This window comes from Sorex araneus, chromosome 10, assembly GCF_027595985.1.
Source record: "Sorex araneus isolate mSorAra2 chromosome 10, mSorAra2.pri, whole genome shotgun sequence".
Taxonomy (NCBI): Eukaryota; Metazoa; Chordata; class Mammalia; order Eulipotyphla; family Soricidae; genus Sorex; species Sorex araneus.
In genome coordinates, this window is record NC_073311.1 from 65,032,644 (window position 1) to 65,060,392 (window position 27,749).

The window sequence follows — 27,749 nt, forward strand, 5'->3', positions numbered from 1 at the left end:
GTGGCGCCGGGGCGGCCAGTGCTGGGAGAACGAGTGAGAGGGGGAGGCTGGGGGCAGTTCAGGGCACCTCTCTAGTGGGAGGGTCCCCAGGCTGCATGTGGCACCAGCACCCGTGGGGACGCACACCAGCAAACGGGCGGAGGAGACCCTCGGGGTGAAACGCAGCCCAGAGCCACTCGGACGTGGAATTGACACTTAGGACAGCAAAAGGTTTGAGACATGTTGGCTGAAACATTAATCAATCAACCCAGGCCCTACAGGGCCTTGAAATCAAATATATAAATACACACACACACACATACACACACACACACACACGCACACGCTGACGGCAGAGAACACCGCCTCATTATAGACTGAAGAAACCGTTGCTTTCTCCACTCTTGGTGGGTTTCGGAACCCCCACTGAGAATACACGTGCCCCTCCCTCTCCGGAGCCACGGGAACATCCACCCCCACGGCAGGGCCCTGTGTAACCCACGCCAAACCCTGCAACCTCACGCGGCAAGCAAGCGACTAGAGAGTAGACGGCAGGCTGTCCGTGCAGGTATCTGACGGGGGGGGGGGGCGGGCGGGGGGGGCCTGGACCATCTCGCACACACACAGCACAGGCACAGCTGCGGCCCAGGGGGAAGAAACAGCCCCACCACGAGCAAAGGCAACGCCGTGACAGGCTTCAGCAGGGAGAAGCTCAGGTGGGCTCAGGTTCAGTTCCTGGGACTGACACAGTTTCGGTTTCCAGGAAACCAACGAATGTGTAACCAGCCAACCCGACCCCACCTGGAAAGTGCCTGGGCCCAGCAAGTGGACTCAGTCAATGACCATGTGCCAGAGATTGTTTAACTGTGACCACTATTGCCTGACCACTATTGCCATGTGCCTGCTGAACTCTGGGCCCTAGAGAAACCACTCAGGATTTGGAGTCGGGGTCCTTGTCACGAGTGCCCTGTGCTGGGTGAGACTCAGCCCTGGCTCCAGCCAGCAATGGCTCAGGCTAGCGTCAAGTTCCTCTGCTTTTGCATTACCGTGTGTGGAACTCGGGCATAACAAGTGAAGGCACTGGAATGTTCTGGACCGTTCTCCAGCTTCCCCGGGAGGAGGGAGGAGGAGAGCGTCAGGGTAGCACTGCCCAAGTTCTCCAGGAAATTCCACCTTGAAAACGGCTCCGGCACATCCTCCAGGGCACGGCGGCCGGAGAGCCTGCGGCTGTCACCTCCCGCCCGCCCCCGGGCCCCGGGGAGGCTGGGACAGTCGCCTGTTCCAACTCAGGCGAGTGACATGCAAGTTTAAGGAAGAAAGTTCACCTGCGCCAGTATGTTCTGTTCGCGCATCAGCTTCTGGCGCTCGCGGTTTGGCTTGGTGACGACCACGTCCAGGACCTCCTGTCCGTTGTTCAGCACGTCGGCGACAAAGAAGATGAGATCCTCCAGCAGTTTGGTGACAAACCTGCGATGAAACGGAAAGGAAACGTCACTGACTCTCTACAGGGCCGGAGCAAGAGCACAGCGCGGAGGGCGCTTGCCTTGCACACGGCCGGCCCGGGTTCAATCCCCGGCATCCCATGTGGTCCCCGGAGCACCGCCAGGAGTGATTCCCGAGTACAGAGTGACCCCCCCTGAGCAGCGCCAGGTTTGGCCCAAAAAAAAAAAAAGTATTGACTGTAACTGGAGCATTTGGTTAGGTGGCTCACACTGGCCAGAATCTTCACGGAGTTTCAGCCGCAATCGCCCCCCTGCTCCGGCTCTAAGGAACTGTGACGGCTATGATGCGGCCAAACTGCCGAGCCCGCAGCAGACGAGGCCAGGAACAGCGGCCCTGCAGTGAGCATCTGCTCCGTCATGGAGGGCCGATCCTGCCGGAGGGAAAACTCGGACTCCCCCCGCGTCTCCTGGTCCCCAACCCGTCTCAGTTTCTCCCAAACACAGACACAGAAACCCCCCCGGGTGGTCTGCAAGCAGAGGCAGTCACACGGCCAGACACTCACAGCCATCACGGAAACACGGACTGGTTTGCGAAAGTCACAGCGGCCGTGACTCAAAGTCACACCCGTTGCGCTGCCTCTTGGCCTCTGGGTGCTGCTTTCACGACCAGCCTCGGGGAGATGGGGGCCGGAAGTGTTCCTAAAAACCCACCTCTTGGCTCTCTTCCTCCTGAGCTCATGAAGACAGCTAAAAAGCCGTTCTCCAGGGGATGGAGCAATAGCACAGCGGGGAGGGCGTTTGCCTTGCACGTGGCCGACCCGGGTGCAAATCCCAGCATCCCATATGGTCCCCCGAGCACTGCCAAGGGTAATTCCTGAGTGCAGAGCCAGGAGTCACCCCTGTGCATTGCCGCGTGTGACTCAAAGACAAAAAAAAAAAAACCAACCAAAAAAGCCGTTCTCCAACCGTGTAAATTAGCCCGTTACGTGGTGCCGTGGGCATTCCCTGTCCCTGGCACGCTGGGTCAGGCCGACAGCAACAGGATGACCATGTCAAAAAAGGGCCCAGGATTCCCTCGGAGTGGAAGGTCCTCAGCAGGAAACGCCCTGATCTCCTCCCCAGGCCGCCTCGCCCGGGTGAACGGCCCACCCCGGAGCGGGCGAAGGGGCCAGGAGACACCCGGGACTTAGCCCTCTGCCCCCACATGCCAATTCTACCCGCTCCAATCCAAGCCCAGAGGCTCCGTTTTCTGACGCTATTTTAAACTCAGGAGCACTGTTGCTATTTGGGGTCCCGCAGTGCTCACGGTGACTGGCAGGACTAGCAGTGCTCAGGGCAGCCTGTGAAGGAGGCCGGTCCCTACGGACACAGCCTGCGCTCTGACCTCAGGCCCGTGCCTGCTCCCGGCCTTCTGCCCAAACCCGCTCACCTTCTCCCCACCCGGGCACGGAAGAGACCAGCGTGCTCGCTGAGACAGCCCCGGGGGGCAGGGGCCGGGACTTGGGCACACAGCCCCGGGGGGCAAGGGCCGGGACTCGGGCACACAGCCCCGGGGACAAGGGCTGGGACTCGGGCACACAGCCCCGGGGGCAAGGGCCGGGACTCGGGCACACGGGCCAAGCAGCCAACCGGAAACCCGTGTCTGTGCGGACACCTGGGAACACACCAGCCTGGCCACGGGAACTCGTGCGGGTCCTCTCCACTGGCAAGGCCGCGGTGGGCTGCACAGGGGCAGTGGCCCCCTCTCCATACGCCCGCCCTCTCAGTCTGCCCCCCCCCCACTCTCTGCTGGGACGTCACTAACTCCTCACTCTCAACCCGCTTGCTGAAGCACGTGTGTGACCTTGTGAGAGGCCAGGACACATGTTTATCTAAAGTAAGGCAGACAGACGGGGAGGGGCACGGCTCAGCCGCTGCATGCAGGGGTCCCGGCTCAAGTCCCCCGAGAACCAGAGTGGGAGCAGCCCAGAGCTCCCCGGCTGCGCACCAGCCCCTCCCCCCCGCGTGCTGCAGACCCTGCCCGCCCGCGGCCGCTCACCTCCTCTCGTTCTGCGTGATCGTGCCATTCTCCAGCTTCTTCACGGTGGTCGCCAGCACTTTGTTCGCATCGTTGGCGAAGTCCAGGTCGCGGACCTCGGACAGCGGGACAGACACGATGGCAAACGCCTCCTTGTCCTCCTTCGCTTGGCAGGTCCCGATCTGCAGGGACACGGCCCAGTGAGCGGGGCCAGGGGCACGGACACACCTGGCACGGACGCGCCCGGGCGCCGCCTAGGGCCGCAGGACCCAGTGCACGCGCCCGGTCTGCTGGCAGGAGTGGGAACAACCGTCCCCGCACCTGCCCAGATGCCAGCTGGGACCCACCCATCCCTCTCGCCCTGGCTCGGGGCTTCGGTTCCCACAGGACAGGAGAACGTCCCCCTGGAAGCGTCTCCTTCCACGAGCTGCTCCCAGCCTGGCCCCTTGCTGGCCGCACTGGACAGCGGCCCCGGCCCACGCGGACACCAACAGGACCGAGAGCCACGCCCGCTCCGCGCGCACCTCACGGAGGGCCCCGCCCCCCCCTCCTGCCGCACCCACCTTCAGCATCACGGGCCGCTCCTCGTCCGTGTCTATGGGGATGCTGGTGCTGGTCACCCACGTGTTGGTGCACAGGTGCCGTAGGCGCACGTACGAGTTCCTGCAGCGGGGAGGGCGCGAGGGCGAACCCCGGGTCAGCGGGCCCGCCCGGCAGCAGAGGACAGGGACACGCTGGGCTCGGGGCGGGCGTCACTGGGGCCGAATTTGGAAATGAAGGTGACTTCAGACCACGCTGTGCCTCACAGGTGGGGGGCCCAGGACAGAGTGCCCACTCGAGACCCCTCTCACGGGGGTCTCAGGACAAGAGTGCCCACTCACGGCCCCTCTCATGGGGGTCTCAGGACAAGCTCGCCCACTCACAGCCCCTCTCACGGGGGGTCTCAGGACAAGCTCGCCCACTCACAGCCCCTCTCACCGGGGGTCTCAGGACAAGGGCGCCCACTCCTGGTCCCGTTCCACCCGGAGGAGCAGCGAAGGCGAAGGCCGCCAGAGTCTCGACCTCCTCGCTCTCACTTATGCTCCAGACCACACGTGATGATGTCATGATTTTATCTCTTTGCCCACCAGCAAACTTATATTATCTTTCTTTGTGGGGGGCCTGCGGGGGGCCTGCGGGGGCTCCCAAGCAGCGCTCAAGGCACCCAGGGTGCAGGGGTCCAACCTGGCCTGAGGAGGCAGCACCATTCAGGCCCCGCAGGGCCGGGGGCTCCCTGGGTCACCCCCGCAGTGCCCGGGGCAGCAGAGTCAAAGCAGAGTCGCCTGCCTCGCCCCCCACCCTCGCTCCCCAGCCCCCTCTGTCCTCGCCCCCCATTTCCTTACCTCGGCACCAGGCAATCGGCCCTCTGGAGAGTCGTGGCGTCCAGCTCGAAGAGAGACGCGATGTCGTTCCCGTGTGGCACGGACACCAGCGTGTACATGATCTTCTCCCCCGCCTGCCGCTTCTTCTTCGAGGCTGGCATTTCTCCGTCTCTCTGGGGAGAGGGGACGAGCTGATTTACTTTTATTGGCCTCTCACTGGAGGCGCCGGTGAGTCAGAAGACATGCGATTATGCATAAATGTGCATGTTATTTCCTCATTGAGCGAGAGAGAGGCCATTGCCCGGCACCCCGGGAAGCGGCCTTCGAGCTAGCGGCCATCTGCAGCAACCAGTCAAGACGCGCTGAGTCTCACGAAAGCCCCGGTCCTTCCTTCGACTCCGATACACACAACTGGCAATTTCGATGATTCTTCATTCGAGACAAACAGGGAGAAGTGGCGCCCTGAGCCCTTCAGACTCGAACATCGGAGGGCACGGCAGCGTTTACGAGTGCGTGCCTCACTCCCAGCACACAATCGGGATGTTGCGGGGAAGTGCGGGAATTAGTAACATTCCACTCAGCTACTACGTCTCGCCTGTCGGTGCAAACACACGCACAGGCTATCCGCCTGCAGAGATCTGAGCAGTCGTCAGAGGAGCTGACACACGCCCCCCCCTCTCGCCCCACAGACAGCGGCACCGACTCACGTCTCAGATCTCCCTTCCCACATCCCCAACTCCCAACACCCTATGGAAGAAGCGAAGCACGAGAAGCCCAAAGGCAACATAAAACTGGGGTAAACAGTAAGTATATAAATACAATTACTGACACACATGTATTAGAATGAATAGCACCGGAGCACTGTCGTCCCGTTGTTTATCGATTTGCTCAAGCGGGCACCAGTAACGTCTCCATTGTGAGACTTGTGGTTACTGTTTTTGGCATATCGAATACACCACAGGGAGCTTGCCAGGCTCTGCCCTGTGGGCGAGATACTCTCAGTAGCTTGCCGGGCTCTCCGAGAGGGGCGGAGGAATCGAACCCGGGTTGGCCGCGTGCAAGGCAAACGCCCTACCCGCTGTGCTACTGCTCCATGTCCCTCCCGAAGCTGCAGTTGGTTGAAGAGGACGGCCTTCCCCGAATAGAGACGGACCGGTCTTCGGTCGAGGGTATACGAGTAGCTACGCTCTCCTGCTAGGACCTCCAAACAAGCTCTCAAAGGCTTCGACAAAGAAGCAAACACTGAATCCAACAGGCTACCAAGACAGCCTTTTCAGCAAGTGACGCCGGGTCATCCGTATCAAAGGGAAATACGGATGTATTTCCACAGTCCGTACCTCCTTCACAGAGCTAACTCAATACGGATCGCAGCCCTAACCGTCAAGCACGGAAAGGGGAAAACTCCCCAGAAGATAATCTAGAAGGACAGGGGACACCCCATACCATCACAGCCTCGGGTACAATACCAGAGGCACCATGTATGACAGAGATACTTGATCAAGCAACATTCATGAAAATTAAAAGTTACTGGTCTGTAAAAGACTGTCAAGAGAACAAAAGGCAGACCCAGAGCTGGGCGAGAACACGCGTAGAGGATATATCTGATGAAGGCTCATTCTCCAACAGCGTCATGTAGTAAGACACCAAATGGCTTAATAATAATAAGAAACCGAAGAATCACGTCCAGTAAGAAGAAATCGAGATGTGACCCCGAGCAGCCGCACATGAACGGCTCCTCCGTTCCTGAACGCCCGTGATCCCAGGGGCCACTCACGACTCTCGGCACCCAGCGGCTTCCTGCAGAAACGCCTCTGGACTGTGAACTAAGCTACAGCCCCATGCCACCCCGGGAGGGGAAGGTTTTTCCTTCTCGGCCTTTCCTTTCCCCGGCGGCGTGGCGACCGCCGGCTTATAGGGCCCACTAAAGAGAGGGACGAGCTTGCAGTGATGTGACTTCTGGCAGAAGTTTCTCCGGACTTAATTACTAAAATACCAGAATCCAAAACCGCACACACAGCTGGTGTCACAGCCACGCGACCTCATGTGCTCTCTGTCCCCCGCGGGGAGCCCAGGAGGGGGCCGGCCCGCCCCAGGCCAGCACAAGGCCCCCGCGCCTGCCCGAGCCCCAGCTCCCGTCCTGCGCTCTGCCTCCTGCCCACTCACTGGGGGTCACTCAGGAGGCGCACGCGGCCTCTGACGCGGGGATGCCCTCGGAAAGAAGACTCTGCAAGAAGGTTCTGGAAGGGCTGTTCCGGGCTGCTTCTCCCTGCACGGGCCTGGGGGTTCCGAGCCTCAGCTCCAGCACCAACCCCCGCCAACAGGGCCTGCGGTGTTCCCAACACCCCGAAACCCAGCCTGCCCTTTTCTTTTCTCTGCGCCTGTTTGTTTGGGGGGGTCACATCCGGCAGTGCTCAGGGCTGACTCCTAAGTCTGTGCTCAGGGGTCATTCTGGGCAGGCTCGGGGGACCATACGGGCTGCCAAGGACGGAGCCTGGGTCAGCCACATGCAAGGCATGTGCCCTGGCCACTGTCCTACTGTCCTGGCCCCCAAACTGGCCGTTTTCTCTCTCTCCCACCCCCTCACTTCTGACACACCCTGGCCAGGCAGAACTCCAGGAAATCTGGGTGTCTTCTCTTATCTGGGCTTTCCCCCCAAAAAAAAGAGTGACGTGCTATGTATAAACGCACCGTTCCTGAGCAACTCCTGTCGCTGTGTGAGAATGTGCACGGGCTGGCGGTCCTCAACACCACCAGCCCATTGGGGGACGTACCAGGCACAGGCGGGGTCTGTGCTGAGGGCATGGGGGGGGCTCTAGTCTGGGGTGAATGGGGTCCCAGGTTCCACAGAGCTCCGGGTCGGGGCAATGCAGGCAGCACCCTGGGCGGAGAAGGGGTTCAGCCCGCCCAGCGGGGAGGGGACACACGGAGACAGAGCCAGGCCAGCCCCGGGCATGGACAGCAGCGCCCACACAAGGCGCTGACGCCCACCCGGACGCTCGCCCGGGCCCCTCCAGAGAGCCATTTGCGGAGAGGAGAGATGGCTTCTAGGGAGGAGAGCGCCGTGGCCGCCGGGTTCCCAGCTGTGCCTGGCGCGGTGCCAGCGTCTGCAGGGCCCGCGGCTGCTGCACGTTCGTAAGCTCACAAATAACAGGCTCTTCTGCGGAGTAAATGCAGCCATTTGGGTCCTAATGGCCACTCTCCGCCCCCGCACCTCGTCTCGGCGGCTCCATGCATTAACCTCCGCAGCGCGCGGCCGGCAGGACAGCGAGTGCTCTGCCTCGAGATTACAGGAAAGTGCTCGCCGTGCAGGAAGCAGACGGCACGGGGGGGGTGGGGGGAGGAGGGCAGGGACAAGGAGCCCCGTCTCAGCCCCGGTCGGCCCAGCTAAGAGACACGGGGAGACACTGCACCCCACTCCACAGGGAGGAAACTGAGGCTGGGGCAGCCCCTGCCTTGAGCAAGGCCACACGGGTCAACAGCGATGTGCCGGGATTCTGCTGGGCTCAGGGCTGAGATCAGCACTGCAGCGAGTTCGCGGGAACGACAGCAGCCCCGGACACGCAGAGCTCTCTGCCCTCGCTCCTGCTCTCTCCTCTCTCCTCTGTCCCTCTCTTCTCTCTCTCTCTCTCTCTCTCTCCTCTCTCTCTCCTCTCTCCTCTGTCCCTCTCCTCTCTCTCTCTCTCTCTCTCTCTCTCTCTCTCTCTCTCTCTCTCTCTCTCTCTCTCTCTCTCTCTCTCCTCTCTCTCCTCTCTCTCCCTCCCTCCCCCTCCCTCCCCCTCTCTCCCTCTCTTCCCTCTTTCTGAACATAGGAGCAAAGGACTCGGGCATCCCGGGGGCGCCATACACAACGCCCAGGAAGCAGGTCCCACACAGAGATAAGACAGGACCTAAATTAAAACCCCAGGGGCCTGACAGAGCGACTCCTGGGTCTCAGGACATATGACACCAGTAATGTTTTCACCGGGCCCGATCCCTGCCCGTGGTAAGCCTGAGGGTCGGCTGGTGGGCTCGGGCAGGAGCCACTCGTGTCCTGAAATTCTGACTAGCCTCACTTCCCGGTCCCCGTCACAGAGAGCTACGTGCCACGGCAAAGACATTTCCCTTCCGCCTTTTGAATCTTGTCTATCAAAGGCAGGGGCTCGAACCCAGCTCACACCGATTCCAGAACAGGATTCCAGACTCCTACGGAAACAGAGTTAAAGACTGCCTGTTTGGGGGCTGGAGCGATAGCACAGCGGGTGGGGCGTTTGCCTTGCACGCGGCCGACCCGGGTTCGATTCCCAGCATCCCATATGGTCCCCTGCATATCATCCCATGGGGTGCATCCCATATGGAGCACCGACAAGGGTTATTCCTGAGTGCAGAACCAGGAGTCACCCCTGTGCATCGCCAGGTGTGACCCAAAAAGCAAAAACCAAAAACAAAAAAACAGACTTCCTGTTTTAAGCCAAAAGTGCTGGCAAACTGGTCAGCTCTGCCCACTGTGCACGCAACGACTCTGCCCACCCGCCGCTCAGCGCATCACCCGGATGTCAGCCTCATCACACCCCGAGTCTGCGTCTCTGAGTCCTTCCCTGAGTGGACCCGCTCACCACTGGTGAGAATGAAACAGCGTCCGCGGCACCGTGTTTCTGAAAGCCCGCCCGCAGAATGAGATGCGGGGCCGGGACGGGCCAGAGGCAGAGGGTCTGCACTGCACGCGAAGGGTCCAGCTCTGGCTCCAGCCCGACACCACAACCAGGAAATAAATAGGCAAGACTGAGAAGTTTGGCAACGTCAGAACATCTGGTCGTCTGGTGGCCTGATATTCCAGCTTGGCCTATTAAGAACAGATTCTTTTGAGTCAGGGCTGTTCTGGCGCTGCCTTTTGGTACGAGCCTTGGTTCTGCAATCCTGCATTTCAAACGCTGCTGACGGTTGAACCCACCAACTCTCCAGACACCACTGGCCTACAGAACTTTCTCATACAGTCTCAAAGCTGCTAGAAATTTCCCTAAACTCCCTGCCCAGTCCGAGCCATATCTCTTCCCTTTGACCATTCTGTGATCAACAATCACATAAAGAAATTCTCAGAGCCCTATCTTCAGCTGTCATGCTAATTTCCAGTGTGTTCATATAAAATAAAAACAGCATGTTTGAGACTTGTTGATGAAAAGAATTCCACTTACCACATTCTTCCCTTCATTTTGGGCATCTCGATAGTCTGGATTAAGCTGAAAAGGAACAAAACCAGTTTTAATTGGTCTTAAAAATACATAAACAGCGGCTGGAGCAATAGCACAGCCGGGGGGGGCGTTTGCCTTGCACGCGGTTGACCTGGATCAATCCCCAGCATCCCATAGGGTCCCCCAAGCACCACCAGGAGTAACCGCTAAGCATCGCTGGATGTGACCCAAAAAGAAAAAAAAAAAAAAAAAAAAAAAGTACATGACCAGGACTAGAGGACTAGGGGGAACACTCAGCCTCGTTGGTTGGGTTAAGTGGCTTTTAGTTTCCTTCCTTTGATTTCAGTTTGAATAACTGAGACTTTTCCCTTCAATTAAAGGAAATCTTTATTGAAATCAAGAGGTCAACTTTACCCCAAAGTATTCCACCCTTTTTTTTTTTTTTGGTTTTGTGTTTTAATTGAATCACCGTGACATACAGTCGTTCCTGATGGGTTTCCGTCACACATGCTCCAACGGCCACGCACGCGTCCTGTCCATCCAAGGCCAGAGCCTCCAACACAGTTTCCACCCAGAAAGCGTTAGGGTGGCTGGTCACAGACACGGCGGGGGTATGTGTGACTAGATCGCGTGGTGGGGGGTCGCGCCTGGGATAAGCCCAGATGGTCTCCCAGAAGCAGCCGCTCTCGGAGCCGCCCTGGTGCTGCTTCCCCGGACTCCAGGGAGAGGCTGTCCCGACTGCGGGGTACGGAAGCCCCCACGCGCCTGGCCCAGGGGAGGACACGCGGGGCTCACGCTGACGCCGGCACACGCACGCCTTTGGCGGGCAAGGTGAGACACTGCCGCGTCCTCCACCCTCGGGCTGTGACTTTCGTAGTTAAAATAACAGTTCAGCAGGTAGGGCGCCTCACATGGCCGACCCGGGTTCCAGCCCCGGCACCCCACAGGGTCCCTGAGCCCGCCGAGAGGGTCCTGAGAACAGGGCTGGGGGAAGCCCTCGGCACGGCCGGGTGTGGGCCCAGATCCAAACACCTAAATCAACAGTCGTAAGCTAGAGGTTCTGGGAATCCTTTAAGGCAGTGACAGCGCTGGCTGTCACAGCAGCAGCACGGGTGGCACTGAGCACTGAGGGGAAGAAGCTCGAGGCAGGGGGCGGGGGTCCCCTGGGCAACTCACGGTATTAATCCAAGGTGAAATAAGCAAATGCCTTAATCACAGAGTGCCTGCCTTCCCCAAGTAGAAAACGGTCCTGAGGTAGGAGCTACCCTAGAACGCAATAGCAGAATGGGCGTTTCGGCAGTCGGGCGAAGGCGCCAACGGGCAACCGCACTAAGGAGGGGAGGCCCCGAGCCTGCTGGCTGGGGGCTGGACTCGGTGACCCTGGCACGCTGCTGTGACAGGGCGTAAGTCACAGTGTCCAAACGAAAACGGGAAAGAAACGGCAGCTACCCCCTGGGGTTCCCCCCTGCTGTTTGCAGGCTTGTGGGGCAGAGCCGGGGGTGGCCAGGGCCACATGGGGGGCCGGGCATGTGGGGGCCAGGCCCAGGGACCATGTCGTGTGCCCAGCCCCTACACCGGCCCCCCGGGGTCGCTTTCCAATCAATCTTTTATTATACCCTACCTTGAGGCCTGAGGCCATCCCGTGTTAATTCCTCGTGATCCCACCCAGAGGGCCTGCCCCAGGCCCCGCACTGCCGTGTGGCTGCTCTTTGACGACAGAGCTCCGGCAATACAGGAAGGAACAGTAACACCTACGAGAGGCTCATGGCTAGCCGGCACTGTCTGTACTCTGTGCATGCACACACACACACACACACACACACACACACACACACACACACACACACACACAAGCCATATGCTCTTTCTATGTGCTGCAGCTGACAGTCAGAGGAGTGAACACGGACGCTTGAAACTACGACCCCATGAGTCCAACACTGACGTCCAGGCCTGCAGCGCCGAGGTCCTCAGTCTGAGGGCTCCGGCCACTTAGGGAGCGAGTGCTCACTGCCATCTGGTGGACACAGGTCCATCCACAACAGAAGCCACAGCCTGTCGCATCTTTAACAAATGACATCACCTTCTCCTTCTCCCCCTGCCGTGCTTTGTAAAGGATGACGGCAAATGCCTGCGTTCGTCACATCCACAGAAAGAAAACGCAGAGGCTGCGGGGGGGGGGGGGGGGGCCTCGGGGCCGTCTCTGATTGCTGTCGTTCCTGCAGGCGGGTCCCCGGGGCCATCTCTGATGGCCGTCCTTCCCGCGGCTCCCCACGGGCCTGTCAAACACGGCCGTTGCCGCCCCCGCTGGCGTGGCCTAAACTGGCTGCAAAGCAGTGAAGGCACCTGCCTTGCATGCGACTGGCCCAGATTCAATCCCTGTCACCCAGGTTCAATCCTGGCATCCAATAGGGTCCCCCAAAGCCCGCCAGGAGTGATCCCTGAGCATGGAGCCAGGAGTCAGCCCTGAGCACTGCTCGGCACAACGCAAACCCCACAAACATCCAAAGAGACACACAGACACGTCTGAAGACACTGCACTGGGGACGAAAGGCCACAGGGCTCCGAAGTCAGGTGGGCGCTGGAATAAGAGCGCCCGGTGTGCTGGGTGGACTTCGGGAGAGAGGAGACGGCTCTCAAAGCCTGCAAGGGTAAACTGCTGTCTAGATGTGCTTGTTTGTCTGTATCTTGGTTGGGGGTCACACCCAACTGTGCACAATGCTTCCTCCTGGCTCTGTGCCCAGGGATCACTCCTGGTGGGGTCTGGGGGACCCTACTGGGTGCCGGGATTGAGCCTGGGTCAGCTGCATGCAAGGCAAACGCTCTCCCTGCTGTACTATTGCTCCGACCCTGCTTTCTACTGGTTTGGGTTTCTTTGGGGAGTTTGTTTTGATTTTTCGCTTTTTACTTGTAATGTTAAATGAACTCATACATTGAGATCTCAGAGTTCATTCATGTAAATACAGCTTCATTCTTGATAAGGACTGGAGGTAGGGCGTTTGCCTTGCATGCGGCTGACCCGGATTTGATTCCTCCGTCCTTCTCGGAGAGCCCAGCAAGCTACCGAGAGTTTCCAGCCCGCGCGGCAGAGCCTGGCAAGCTCCCTGTGGCGTATTCGATATGCCAGAAACAGTCACAACAAGCATCATAATGGAGACGTTACTGGTGCCCGCTCAAGCCAATCTATGAACAACGGGATGACAGTGCTACAGTGCTGTTCTTGATTAAGTCATTCGAGTGATTCAAATGTTACCGTTTTAACTGTGGCATCAACAAGGAGAACTAATCATGTGTAAAATCATGCCAGGTTTTGACAGAACCTCAGCAGCTAAAACAGAAAACTAGAAGTGAATTTAGGAAAAAAGCCATCAGTATAAAACCCGAGAAGAATTTAATTCTAATTTCTTATCTTTTATGGAAGAGATAATCAGCTTTTTTCCTCGCTTTCTGCTTTTTTAATGTTAGGGTTCACATTATAGTGCTAGGGGGACCGTGTGGTGTGGGGGTGACCTGTGCTCTTGCCCTTCCAGCCGCAGCTGCGCCCACTGACTTATTTAAAACAAGCCTCCCCCTTCCAGCTCACTTTTCCTCCAAAGGGTCACTTTTCAAAACAAGTTGCTGTATCCAAGCTCGTGCCTGGAAGCTCTTTTGGAGCTGCAGACACCCCAGCCCCCAGGCAAAGATTTTTGTGTGGGGGGAGGAGGGTCCCACCCAGGGATGCTCAGGGCTTCCTCCTGGCCCTGCATTCAGGGATCACTCCTGGTGGTCCAGATGGGATGCCGGGGATGACCGCGAGGGCCGTGTGCAAGGCCAGGGCCTGACCCGCTGGACCATGGCTCGGGGCCCCACAGCGGTCACTCTGAAGCCAGCGCGAGCAGCAACAGTCTCAGAGCAACGGCTGTGCCCGTCCAGAGGGCGAGGGCAGCGGCCAGGTCACACGGCGACTCCTCCCGACTCCTCCCGACTCCTCCATCTCCTCCCAGACTCAGACACGCGAGGCCACCGCCCGCCCCATCTTACCTCGGCAGCCAAATAGTTCCCCGTTGCGAGATGCTTGAACCTGAACAAGCTGTTCCACTGTCCGGCGCCTCCGCGGCAGGGGTCGTGGTGGACCACCTGGAAGGGAGGAGCAAGTGTAAGGGCAGAACTGACCCCACAACAGGCCGCAGAAGCGAGAAAAATCAGGCAGGCCTCGGGTTCACTTCCCGGGATTGAAACAGTTTCAGTTTCCAGCAATGAAGCAAAGTGTAACCGGCCAACCTGAACCCGCCTGGGAAGTTCGTGGGCCCAGCAAGTGGGCTCCATCGATCACTATGGAGGCTGGCGCGACAGCACATCAGGTAGGGCATTTGCTTTGCACGCGGCAGACCCGGGTTTGATTCCCAGCATCCCATAGTGTCCCCCAAGCACCGCCAGGAGTAATTCCTAAGTGCAGAGTCAGGAGTAACCCCTGTGCATCGCCGGGTGTGACCCAAAAAGCAAAAAAAAAAAAATCAGTCACTATTTTGCCCCCAGTCAAAACACCCCAGAGACTGTCTTTGGTTACCCATAAAGAATGAGTAGCCTCATGAGCAAAAGGGAGAAGGCAGCTGGACTAGAGAAGGGATCACTAAGAAACGATGGCTGGAGGAATCCGTCGGGATGGGAGATGTGTGCCGAAAGTAGATAATGGACCAAACATGATGACCTCTCAGGGTCTGTGTTGCAAACCATAAAGCCCAAAAGTAAAGAGAAAGTACGGGGAATATTGTCTGCCATGGAGGCAGGGGGAGGGTGGGAAAAGGGGGTATACCCGGGATATTGGTGGTGGGGAAAGTGCACTGGTGGAGGGATGGGAGTTTGATCATTGTGAGATTGTAACCCAAACATGGAAGCTTGTAACTATCTCACATTGATTCAATAAAATTTTTAAAAAAAGAAAAAGAAAAAAAAAGAATGAGTAGCCTATGTAACCAAAACTATGGTTTAACTGTTTCCTGGCCACTGTTGCCGTGAGCTTGCTTAACTCTGAACCCCATACAAACGGCTTGTGATTTGAAGTCGGGGTTCTTATCAAGACGCCACTGCGTTGGATGAGACTCGGATCCTAGCTCGGGCTAGTAATAAAGTTCCTTTGCAGGGCTGGAGCGTTTGCCTTGCACGCAGCCGGCCCGGATTCAATTCCCAGCATCCCATAGGGTCCCCTGAGCAGCGCCAGGGATGATTCCTGAGTGCAGAGCCAGGAGTAACCTCTGAGCATCGCGGGGTGTGACCCGAAAAGCAAAAAAATAAATAAATAAATAAATTTAAATTTTTTTTTAAAAGGCCATTTTATGGAACTTTTAAACAGGTATGAACTTGGTGGCGCAGGGGAAAAAGATGTGTTTTGAACTTGAAACAGCAGGACGCTTGGGCAGTCTTGGGCCGGGGCCGGGGCCGGCTCGAGCTCCGCTGAGACTCAACCCGGGTGACCATGCCTTTGCACAGCCGCTTTGCTGTGGAATGACCAGGATCCAGAGACAGCTATATTACTTGGGGCCCCATCGAGCGCTCGCAGCCATGTCTCCAGACTGTGAACTAAGCTTTTGCCCCATGCTGGCTAAGGGGGGAATATCCCTCTCCCTTGGTTTTTCTTCCCTCCGGGAGGAAGCAGTGTGACGTCCACCATTTTATGGAACTTTTAAACAGGTATGAATGTGGTGGCTCGGGAGAAGAAAAAAAAAGTTCCTTTGCTGTTGCTTGATCGTGTGTGGCCTCGGCCTCTCCGCTATCGGGGATCTGAAACTCGGGCACAACACAAGGGGGAAAACGGCTGAAAGGTAACCCGAGTCCAGAGACACCGAGGGCCGATGCTGAGCGTCCACCTGTTGGCGCAGACTTGTCACCTAATCCACGCCTGCATGAGCGTACTCGGAGTGGGGACAGAGCTGCCCACAGGACAGGGGACGTGGCGCTCATACCCCTGCTGCCCGGACCGTCCATTGGCACCACTCCCTGCCATTCGCAGCGGGAAACACGGCCTCCATTACTCAAACATGCAGCCGGGCGTGGGGAGAGTCCAGCAGGAGGGCCTGGGCCTTGCCCTCGGCTGACCCGCACCCGGTATGGTTCCCCGAGCACCGCCAGGAAAATTCCTGCAGCAGAGCCAGGAGTGACCCCTAAGCATCGCTGGTGCGACACAGACGATGTTCCGGAAAGGAATGTGGCCCGAGGGCCCCACTCTGCCCCAGCAGCCTCAGGCCAGGGCCCCGGGCAGGCACTGGGCAGGTGCGGGAGGGGACAGCGGGCGGCCGGGTAGGGGACGGTGGTCTCGGGGCTGGGGTTACCCTGAGCGGGCAGGGAAGGCGGCTGGCACGAGGACACGGCAGGACCCGCACGGGGCTGTGACAAAGCGTGGCCCTCGGGCAGCCCCCGGGCACGGGAAGGACTGGGCAGGGGGCCGGGGGACGGGCTGGCCCAGAAGCCAAGGTCTGCTCTCACGGGGCTTCCCCAAGGCTCGGCACCGCCCCGACAGCGATGACCACCGGAGAGCATCGGCAGGCGGACACCAGGGGCTTTGCGCCCAGACTCTCTGGGAGGAGGCAAGGGCAGAGTGGGCAGCTGCGGCCTGGACACCCAGGAGGGGCCCCCACACACCTGCATGCTCGCTCCTGCACCGGCCTCGAGCTCTGGGAGCCGGAGCCGTAGACGCTGCACGCGCCTGTCCAGAGAGACCGCTGCGGGGGAGGGGCACAGTCCAGGGGCGGGGGGGGGGCGTTGGATATGATCACGGGGCTGGTGGGAGAAGTGCACGTGGCCAGGGAGCTGGTGGGCGGCAGCAGTGGGCATGGCGAGGGGCTGGTGTCAGACCACCGCATGCCCGAAGTCCGACCCTGACCAACTCTGCAATTCACACTGACTGCACAGAGTCCGGTAACCGCCCAAAGCACCGAGTGCTTCTCCTGCAGGCCTCAGAGACTTCCAGGGGCAGCTGCGGAGCCTCTCCAGGGGGCGGGAGGCGAGCACAGACGGCCCTGCCGGGGGGAAAGGCTGGGGGAGGAGCCTGCTGCCCACTGCTCGTCCCCTCCCAGAGCACTGAGTCAAGAGCAGCCCCCGAGCGACTGCCGCTGTGGCCTGAAGCACCCGAGCAGGGCGGACAGTCTGGAGAGACTCTCCGGAAATGCTCGTCCTCCGGGGGCCGATCTCAGCTCCGGGGGACTCGTGACTCCCCGACCGGCCTCCTGAGGGGCCGCGAACACCCCCGGGAGCCCAGAGCAGGCAGGCGGGGCCCTGCGGGCCAGTGGCAGGCCACGGGCTGGGGAGGGCAGGACGCGGCCACCAGCCCAGATTAAACCCTGCCCCGAGCACACCCCAGAGACACGTCAGCGCGACGCCCGTCTCCTGAGGAAAGACGCCTCCCACAGGGCCGGCGGGCACGGCCCACGCCACAGCCACGCCACTAGGCCTCCAGCAGGCGGGGAGCTGCCCTCACTGGCACATGGGCCGCAGAGGGGGGTCAGTGTCTACTCTCCCCCACAGTGCTCCGCGCTGTGCAGCCCTCAGGAGAGGCGCCGTGGAAGGGTCTGGAACGGCTGCGGCACAGCCAACAGGCCCTAAGTCACCACACACGAGAGAGGGTCAAACCCTCCGCGCTGACTGAGCAAACACGGCAAGGCGGGCACAGCGTGTGCCGGCCTCACAAGGGCGCTGAGCCACGCCTCACGTGACCTTCGAAGGAAAGGCTGGCCGGAGCGTGAGGAAGCCGAGATGCTGAGAAAGGCACCTTCGCGCCCGCCCCGCCCGGGCTGGCTGCGCGCCTTCCGCCTCACTCTGGAGAGACGCTGGGGGCAGAGTCCCGGGGAGACGCTCGCGTGGTTTGGGGGATGGCCTCGGCGACCTGCATCTGGCCAGGGAGATGGTCCCAGATATGCTGAAGTTGTCTCTTCTCTCCCAAGGCCAGACACGCGCCGTGGGGTGCCCCCTGGGCTCCCCTCCGTGCTCCTGATGAGTGCTCCCCCGACTCTGAGCCCCGTGCCCCGCTGTGCTGTGACCTCATTAGGACAAGCCACACAGCCTCGAGGCTGGCGTCATCCCGACTCCTGCGCTGGCCCCTTCCCGCTCTTCCCCTGTGTTTCGGGAGCGGGGGCCTCCCAGGCAGTGCTCAGGGGGCCGCGGGCTCCTCCCGGGATGTCTGTGAGCCTGGACGGCAGAGCAAAGCCACGGCCTGCGGTGCACTCAGCCCCTCCGTCAGCTGGGCTGTCACTGCCCCCGGCAGGAGGCACTGCGGTGGCCCATTTCTCTCAAGCCCAGATGATCCACCAAACAGCCCCGGAACCCGGGCCTCCCGCGTGCAAAGCACACTCCAGCCCCACGTCAATAATACTGAAGCATGTGAACATACAAGTAACACGGCTGAAAATGCCGTGGGAGGCTGTGACGTGACACGTCACATACCGCCGCTGTCCGAAGGAGAGCGAGAGGTCTGACCTGGCTCGGGGTACACAAGCCCGGAGTGTCCGGGACGCTGGCGGGCCCCACTGACGCCCTGCGGCCCTACACCCGCTCCACGGGAAAGCCTCACACACTTCCTGCCGGACCCCCACGGCGGCACAACGGAGCGACATCTCTCAGAAACACTTGGAAGCTGAGTGAGCTGGGGCCGGGGTCACTCGGCCGTGGACACCCGCCGGGCCTCGAGAGGTCCTGGGCTTGCTGAGGCGCATCGCACAGTCACTCACTGCCGCTTGGAATAGAGGAAGAACAAGCCCTGACAAAGGGCCTCTCGCCAGCAAACAGCTCTCCCTCGCGGTGACCACCAGCCCATTGACTGGAAGTGAACGCTGAGTCCAGTGAAACCCAGTGCCACCCCAGGCACCGGGGCCTCGGCCCCTTGTCTGACAACACATCACATAGGGCTGGGGGCTGGGTCTTAGCCAGACCCGGCAGCGCCAGGAATCAAACCGACGGGCCCCATGCAAGGCAGGCGCCAAGAGGCCCAGGACGCTCTCTCCCGCACCCACAACGGGTTCCTTAGGGTGTGATTCTTAAAGCGACTTTTCATTTTAATTTAAATGATTTTTTTTTTTTTTTTTTTTTTGCTTTTTGGGTCACACCTGGCGATGCTCAGAGGTTACTCCTGGCTCTGCACTCAGGAATTACTCCTGGTGGTGCCCAGGGGACCATATGGGGTACTGGGACTCGAACTCGGGTCGGCCACTTGCAAGACAAACGCCCTCCCCGCTGTGCTATCACTCAAGCCCCTTAATTTAAATGATTTTTAAGAGCAATCGTAGGTGCGCCCGTGCTGTGCCGCAGCCAGGGGAGGGGGGGGGCGGGGAGGGGAAGCGCCACCGTGAGAGGCAAGGAAGCGCAGGTCACAGCATCCCCGAGAGGGGGCAGCAGCGCACAGAAATGGCCACGCCATCTGCTGAGAGTGCAGCCGCAGCAAGAGGAAAGACCCGGAGACCCGCCAGCAGCCCCGGGACACGCACCTCGACCTCCCAGAGCGCCTTCGAGCTCGTGGCCGAGGTGGCCGACTGGCGCAGGGTCGTGCGCAGGAAGATGTGCTGCTTCTTCTCGTACTCGTCACACGTCAGGAACTTCTCTTGCTCCGCGTGGAACAGTCGGACTACGTCGCCCTGGAAACACAACGGGCCGAGACGCATTTCCAGCATCGCCGAGAGAGAGGCAGAGGCGAGAGGCAGGTGGTTCTTCGGGGACGTGAGGGGCTCTGGGGCACCCCAGAGCTACCTGGCCTTTGGGTGGTTCACACATTTTATTTCAACATAGGAGGGGCAGGGCCGGAGCCATAGCACAGCGGGGAGGGCGTTTGCCTGGCATGTGACTGACCCGGGTTCGATCCCCGGCATCCCAGAGGGTCCCCTAAGCACCGCCAGGAGTGATGTGTGATTCCTGAGTGCAGAGCCAGGAGTAACCCCTTGAGCATTGCTGGGTGTGACCCCCCCAAAAAAAAAAAACACCAAGGGGCAAAGGCAGTGAGACGCAAGGTGTGTCCTGTGACCTGCAGGGCCACTCGGAACTCGGGCCCCGCACACGAGGATGTCACACGCCCGTCGGATGTGGGGGTCTCGGCAGCCGCCCTGTGCACTTACTCCTTTCAGCACGTCCTCGCGGTAGGAGCTGTACTTCATGAACAGCGTGATTTTCCAGCTCGTGTTGCAGTTGACGGCGTTGACCTGCGAGAGGAAAGGCGGGCTGGGAGACCGCAGGGCCCACCGAGGCGGAGACCCCGGCTTCCACGGACCGAAGGGGAACCACGCCATGCGGACCACAACTTGCTTCGAGGCAAGCGTCTTCCAAGGGTCCCCCAAACTAGCCACACACAGCTGATCGTCGCCTCCACCTTAACCAGGACTTTGCTCGGGAAGGCCAAGAAATGCTGCGACGTCCTCTCCCGGGAGACCCCGAGTGGCCCCCACCCCGCTCACCTCCTTGCAGCCCGGGTTGTCCAGCAGCTCCATGTTGCTGGCGTGCAGGGGCTGCCCGGCGTTCACGGGCATCAGCACCACCTTGTCCCCTACGACGATCTGGAAGTGGAGAAGTCACAGTAGACGCAGCCCAGGGGTGCTGCCGTGTCGGGCCTGAAGCTCAGCCTCCTCGGGGTCAGGCCCGCCCCCGGGCTCCCGGAGCCCGCGGAGACCTTTCCCCACCCATCCCGGCTTCAGTGGCAGCCCTCGCCGCGGTCAGCAGGCCACAGAACCTCCACAGAAGGGCCGGCGCTGACCGTGCATGCCACAGAGGCGGATTGACCGAGACACCGAACCACCAAGAGGAAGCGGAACCGGTCCTGCATCCGTATTGTTTCGGGTAGATTTGGTCTTCCCCTCCCCCCGGCCAGAAATCGGCTGAACCCGTGTCACCATCCAGACCCAGACCGTGGGGAACGGCTCACGCCTGGCTCCGGCCCCTTGCACACTTTTGTTACGTTCCCAAAGTGATGCTTCTCTGTAATCACAGTGGCTGATTTTGAAATAAAAATTAAAATGGTCATGGGAGATGTCGTCTCAACCGTTTTTCTAATGAAGGGCACCTGGTTCCCTCCCATGCCCCCACCCTGACCGACGCTGGCCCCTCAGACTGGGGCCCCACTCACATGGTCCCCACTTGTGACCCCTGATACGTTCTGCCGTGCTAGAGACGCAAGACTAAACTGACTTCTACCTCTGCAGCGTTAACATCAACCATTTCCATCGTCCTGTAGATTCTTCATTGCTCAAACGGGGAAATGAGACCATGCTTTCTCGGTGAAAAAACAGGCAGTTCCAAAGCTGGAGCGACAGCACAGCGGGTAGGTTGCTTGCCTGCTGCTGACCCACGGTCACTCCTGGTACCACAGATGGTCCCGAGGGGAGTGATCTCTGAGCTGAGTCAAGAGAGAGCCTGAGCACCTGGGATGGCCCCAGAACGAAAACAAACCAGTTCATTTCCCTGCCTCCCTACTCGGGGATCACCTCTGGCTCCTACTCGGGGATCACTCCTGCCTCCCTACTCGGGGATCACCCTGCCTCCCTACTCGGGGATCACTCCTGCTCCCTACTCGGGGATCACCCCTGGCTCCTACTCGGGGATCACTCCTGCTCCCTACTCGGGGATCACCCCTGGCTCCTACTCGGGGATCACTCCTGCTCCCTACTCGGGGATCACTCCTGCCTCCCTACTCGGGGATAACCTCTGCCTCCCTACCCGGGGATCACTCCTGCTCCCTACTCGGGGATCACTCCTGCTCCCTACTCGGGGATCACCCCTGGCTCCTACTCGGGGATAAACTCTGCCTCCCTACTCGGGGATCACTCCTGCTCCCTACTCGGGGATCACTCCTGCTCTCTACCCGGGGATCACTCCTGCCTCCCTACTCGGGGATCACTCCTGCTCCCTACTCGGGGATCACTCCTGCCTCCCTACTCGGGGATCACTCCAGCTCCCTACTCGGGGATCACTCCTGGCCCCTACTCGGGGATCACTCCTGCTCCCTACTCGGGGATCACTCCTGCTCCCTACTCGGGGATCACTCCTGCTCCCTACTCGGGGATCACTCCTGCTCCCTACTCGGGGATCACCCCTGGCTCCTACTCGGGGATAAACTCTGCCTCCCTACTCGGGGATCACTCCTGCTCCCTACTCGGGGATCACTCCTGCTCCCTACTCGGGGATCACTCCTGCTCTCTACCCGGGGATCACTCCTGCCTCCCTACTCGGGGATCACTCCTGCTCCCTACTCGGGGATCACTCCTGCTCCCTACTCGGGGATCACTCCTGCTCCCTACTCGGGGATCACCCCTGGCTCCTACTCGGGGATAAACTCTGCCTCCCTACTCGGGGATCACTCCTGCTCCCTACTCGGGGATCACTCCTGCTCCCTACTCGGGGATCACTCCTGCTCTCTACCCGGGGATCACTCCTGCCTCCCTACTCGGGGATCACTCCTGCTCCCTACTCGGGGATCACTCCTGCCTCCCTACTCGGGGATCACTCCTGCTCCCTACTCGGGGATCACTCCTGCTCCCTACTCGGGGATCACTCCTGCTCTCTACCCGGGGATCACTCCTGCCTCCCTACTCGGGGATCACTCCTGCTCCCTACTCGGGGATCACTCCTGCCTCCCTACTCGGGGATCACTCCAGCTCCCTACTCGGGGATCACTCCTGGCCCCTACTCGGGGATCACTCCTGGCCCCTACTCGGGGATCACCCCTGCTCCCTACTCGGGGATCACTCCTGCTCCCTACTCGGGGATCACTCCTGCTCCCTACTCGGGGATCACTCCTGCCTCCCTACTCGGGGATCACTCCAGCTCCCTACTCGGGGATCACTCCAGCTCCCTACTCGGGGATCACCCCTGCTCCCTACTCGGGGATCACTCCTGGCCCCTACTCGGGGATCACTCCTGGCCCCTACTCGGGATCACTCCTGGCCCCTACTCGGGGATCACTCCTGCTCCCTACTTGGGGACCACTCCTGGACGGGGCCCTGGGGCTGCCTCTCTGGGCTGCAGGAATCTCCTCTCATCACTCGACTGCCCCCTGGTCGCAGCGTGGCCTCCGTGGTGGCCTCAGCGCCCAGACGTGTGGCATGCCCAGACCCAGCACGGACACGGCAGGGCAGCCTTCACCGCAGGCGTGTACGGCAGAGCATGCAGGAAAGCTGGGCAGTTTCTGTGAACAGGAGAGAGAGCAGGAGCACTGCAGGAGAGCACCCAGGGGTGCATGTGGGGAGCAGAGAGAGGACTGGGGAGGTGGGTCAGAGAGTTTTCATTCTATTGCTAAGCTGTTTCCGATCTTTGGACCATGACCTGGTACCTATTTCAATCAAATTATTTATGTTTTGTTTGGGGGTGACACCTGGTGGTGCTCAGGGCTTACTCCTAGCTCTGCACTCAAGGAGCACCCCTGCCGGGCTCAGGGGACCGTATGGGATGTTGGAGATTGAACCCGGGTCGGCCACTCACAAGACAAGTTTTATCCACTGTACGAACTCTCCAGCCCCTCAACTAAATTATTAACAAGCAAAAAATAATGCTCAACAGAACACAAACACATTTACAACATTCCCCCTACTACAAAAAGTGGAAGGAAGGGAGGAAGGAAGAAAGGAAGGAAGGAAGGGAGGGAGGGAGGGAGGGAGGGAGGAAGGATGGAAGGGAGGGAGGGAGGGAGAGAGGGAGGGAGGGAGGAGAGAGGAAGGAAGGAAGGAAGGAAGGAAGGAAGGAAGGAAGGAAGGAAGGAAGGAAGGAAGGAAGGAAGGAAGGAAGGAAGGAAGGAAGGAAGGAAGGGAGGAGGAAGGAAGGAAGGAAGGAAGGAAGGAAGGAAGGAAGGAAGGAAGGAAGGAAGGAAGGAAGGAAGGAAGGAAGGAAGGAAGGGAGGGAGGGAGGGAGGGAGGGAGGGAGGGAGGGAGGGAGGGAGGAGGGAAGGCAGGAGGGAAAGAAGGAAGGAGGGAAGGAGGGAGGAAGTCCCGGGAAGGTAAATGGGAAGGAAACCTTCACAGGCTCCGCTCCAAGGCCGTCCCCAGAGCCAGGGTGAGAAAGGGCTCCGGACAGCTGAAAGGCAAAGGAATCCACTTGCCATGAATCCATTTCCCCCCCAAATCGATCCATCCCCCAAGTCTGTAAGGCACAACAAAGCAGCTCCTGAGTGGTGGAAACCGTCGCCTCTTGAGGACTTGGGCGTTTTCCTCCTCCGCCTCTCATCAGCCTTATTCTCCCATTTCATTGCTCACTCATCTTGCTGGTCCCTAGACCTAGGACACAATGTAACTAGGACACAATGTAACTAGTGCTAAAGACTAAGCTTCGGCTCTAACGCTGCAGATCCTTGCAACCTTGCAACCGTCTCTTCTTGCTTGGTGCGTTTATAAAACTCGGCAGCAGTTGACCTGACCCTTCTGCGGTGACGGTATTTCCAACCATCTTCAACAGAAGGCGACGGGCCCTACTCCCGGGAAGGAAGTGAGCATCACGACACATCTGACGCCGGGACGGACAGCAGGGCCCGATCTCCTTGCAGCAACCTAAGTCACGGCACAAGCCAAGGGGCGCCCAGGAGGCGCCGGGCTGTCACAGCACAGAGCGACGTGGCGGGTGGTGGCAGCCATGCTTGACGGAGCTGCACGGAAGGTCCCTGGGTGCAGTGAGCTACACTGTCCGTCTGAACCGAGACAGAGCGCTCAGGGGCCGGCTGGTTAACACCCCCCGCCCCCCACCCTCGTCCCACTATAATCGATTACTTGAAATAGTTCATTACATTCAACTCTCTAACGGCCCTGTGTAAAGGCATCTGAGATCAGAGAAAGGAAGAAATTGCAGGAGTAAACAGCAGATGAACGAATGAGTGACTCCAGAGCCAACCGAAAGGTCGCACTTGACTCTCTCATTTTTGCACATTCCCTGAGTTTGAGCTCGGCTTGAGGGCTGGGACCTTTATCCCCGATGGCCCCTAGAGATGGTGGTCGGGGTGGGGGTGGGGGGCCCTCTGGGAAGGCCATTCCCACACCACGTCCAAAACAGCACAGGGCCGTCCTGAGGGAGCGAGAGTTGATTGTAATTAACCACCTGCTGAAACGTAAGTACACACCATGCTCACAGCACACAACACTAATGCCAAAAGGAAAAAAAAAAGAAAAACAGAACGTATGTGTGAAGGAATCCAAGGCAAAGCTTAACGGGCCACATTCCTGCATGCGTGCTGCTCCGGGCCTTACCTACGCGAGACCATCGCCCGGCCTCTCACTAACCAAACCAGACAGCGACGCTCGCATCCTGCAGAATTGAATTGAATTCAAAATTCACTGGAAAAATAAATTCACTTGTAAGAGAAGACATCTCTAAACCAAGCGCTATCCAAAGTATGTCTCACTAACACCTAAGGGCAGTAGAGACAAGGGCCAGGAGGATCGCTCCACGGTTTGGAAGCCGGTACCACGTGCTGGGGAGAAGGCGGCTAGGACGGAGAAGGGACCACCAAGTCAGTGATGGTTGGAGGGATGCTCGGGATGGGAGGTGTGTGCTGAGAGTAGACTAAGGACCAAACGTGATGGCCTCTCAGTGTCTGTATTGCAAACCATCGTGCTCCAAAGTAGAGAGTAAGAAGGAAGGTGCCTGCCACAGAGGAAGGGGCTGGGATAGGAGGGGGTGGTGGGAGGGATACTGGGGACTTTGGTGATGGAGAATATGCACTGGCAGAGGGACGGGTGTTCGATCATTGTATGACTGAAACCCAATCATGAAAGTTTGTAACTGTATCTCATGGTGATTTAATAAATAAATAAATATGCATATATATGTATATATATATGTGTGTGTGTGTGTCTCAAATGTTATCAAAGAGGCAATCAAGAAAACTTTCAGGATGGCTCATTTTATATTGCCCTGAATTTGCAAGGCTGATCTCAAAACCTCAACTCATAGTCCCTGATCATCTGATCTGGTATGTGTAAGCTGATTCATAAAACATCTCCAGGGCTTGGTGTCGACCTGAGTTTATCAAACATCCCCAAGTGCCCAGGAGAGCTATGTGCTTATTTATTCAGGACACAAGAGCACCCAACCATGGTAGCATGGGAGAGTTCCGGGGTCACTGTCCTTACTCTCGAAAGCCGGGAACGTTTGACTGCTGCTAGAATACACGTTTTCCAAAACACAAGTATGTCCTGGGAATTTTTAAATATTGTCATTAAGAAGCATCGTCTAGTGCTCCTCATAACATTGTGCATCGAGTCAACGCAGCCTGGAAGCAGCTGGCCGTGGCCCCACCGTGAGATGTCACCGTTCCCACCCACCCCCCATCTCTCTCTCATGAGTCTGCCGCCAAGGGGCGCCTGAAGCTCCTCAGGCAAACTCCAGCTGGGGGCAGCTCCCGCCGCCTGGGCTCTGCCCTTAGAGGACTCGTGGCAGCCGTGGTACCACAAGTAAACACCGATGCCCGGCTCTGCTCTAGTTCTCCATGGAAACACCAGCTACGTGGCTCTGATGAGTTTTTAAAGACTCGATGAACTGTGCGCTTCCAATCTGTGGGCTTTCTGTGTGTGTGTAATACTTAAATACGTACTTCAGTGAAAAGGAGGGGAGGGGAGGGGAGGGGGAGGGGGATGGGAGGGGGAAAGGGAGGGGAGGGGAGGGGGGAGGTTCTCGATTACTGAACGGGCCCTAAGAGATACGGTGCTGAAGATGGGCCCATCCCCGCCCTGGCCCCCCTCTGCTCCCTCAGACTGCCCCGGGCCCCGGGCACCCACGTTGTCGCCCTCGCTCCTCAGCTTCCAGAAGGGGTGGATGTAGAACCAGGAGCCCTCGTTGCCGGCGGCGTCCAGGGCCACGCGCATGGCGTTCTTCTCCAGCAGTGCGGGCAGCCGCTTGTTGACCGTCAGGTACTTGTTGCTTTTGATGTGCAGCAGCTGCGGGGAGGGACACGGGGCCTTAGGCTCCTGGGGACACGCTGCAGGGCGGCCGGCTCCTCCAGCCCTTGCCCACCCCCATCACGCCCCCCCCCCCCGCAGACCCTCCCCTGGCCCATGAGCGCCGACCCCAGGCAGGCCGTCGGGACAATGGAGGGAGGGGACCGTCTCTCCGAAGTATCTCTGCGGAGCAAGAGGACGAGGCCCGTCCACCTGCAGCTCTGCTAGACCCCGGGGCGGCCAGCGTCATCACACCCAGCGGGGGGCGGGGAAGCCCCTCAAGGCCAGAGGCAGCTCCTTCTGGCTCCAAAGGAACGTGAGCTTCCAGAGGCACCGTCAGAGCAGGTGGCCTGAGCCCACCCGGCCGGGCCACACGGTCTGGGCCCGAGCGACCGTGCAAATACACACACCCCGGGGGCCAGGCCCGGCTGAGACCCTCCCCCGGCGCCCAGGGCTGGGGTCTCTCCCCAGGTGCCCGGCACCAGGCAGCTGCGCCCACGCACTCGCCCGGCCATCAGAGGCCGGCCTGGACTGGCCGGAGTAGGGCAAGGAGGACCCTCAGGCCACTCTGCAGTGCTCACGGCAAAGAGGCCCTGGTGACGCCGTGGCCCTGGCACTGTCCACTCTGGGACGGGCCCTGGGGAGACGCCCAGGGGGCCCCGGGAACACCCGCGTGTGGACTCCGGGCAGTTCCACGGCCCGGCCCTCGCGCCTTCTCCAGCTGAGCAGGCAGAGAGGCCTCTCTGTCCGCGCTCCCCCCACCAGACCCTGGCCTTCCCGCCGACCACACCTTGCCCCCCGCCCCTCCTGCGCCCCCTGGCCCGGTCTCCCTCTTCCTGCCCGTCTGACGCTGCGCTTTGGGGAGACGGGTGGGAAACGCCCGACTTCCTTTCTGGAGCCAGGTCAGAGGCCGCAAAGCGCGGAGGCCA

The 27,749-nt window shown here is 59.6% G+C and overlaps 1 protein-coding gene across 1 annotated transcript in view; it reads right to left on the reverse strand.

Annotated features, from left to right (window-relative positions):
* Window positions 1-27,749, reverse strand: part of ITPR2 (inositol 1,4,5-trisphosphate receptor type 2) — a 317,220-nt gene that overhangs the window by 230,198 nt on the left and 59,273 nt on the right. The window contains 10 exon segments of the mRNA XM_055118479.1: window positions 1,305-1,446; window positions 3,460-3,620; window positions 4,002-4,101; window positions 4,821-4,972; window positions 9,968-10,012; window positions 13,982-14,077; window positions 19,411-19,557; window positions 20,032-20,115; window positions 20,368-20,466; window positions 26,662-26,820. Of these exon segments, the coding sequence (XP_054974454.1) occupies window positions 1,305-1,446; window positions 3,460-3,620; window positions 4,002-4,101; window positions 4,821-4,972; window positions 9,968-10,012; window positions 13,982-14,077; window positions 19,411-19,557; window positions 20,032-20,115; window positions 20,368-20,466; window positions 26,662-26,820 (1,185 nt within the window).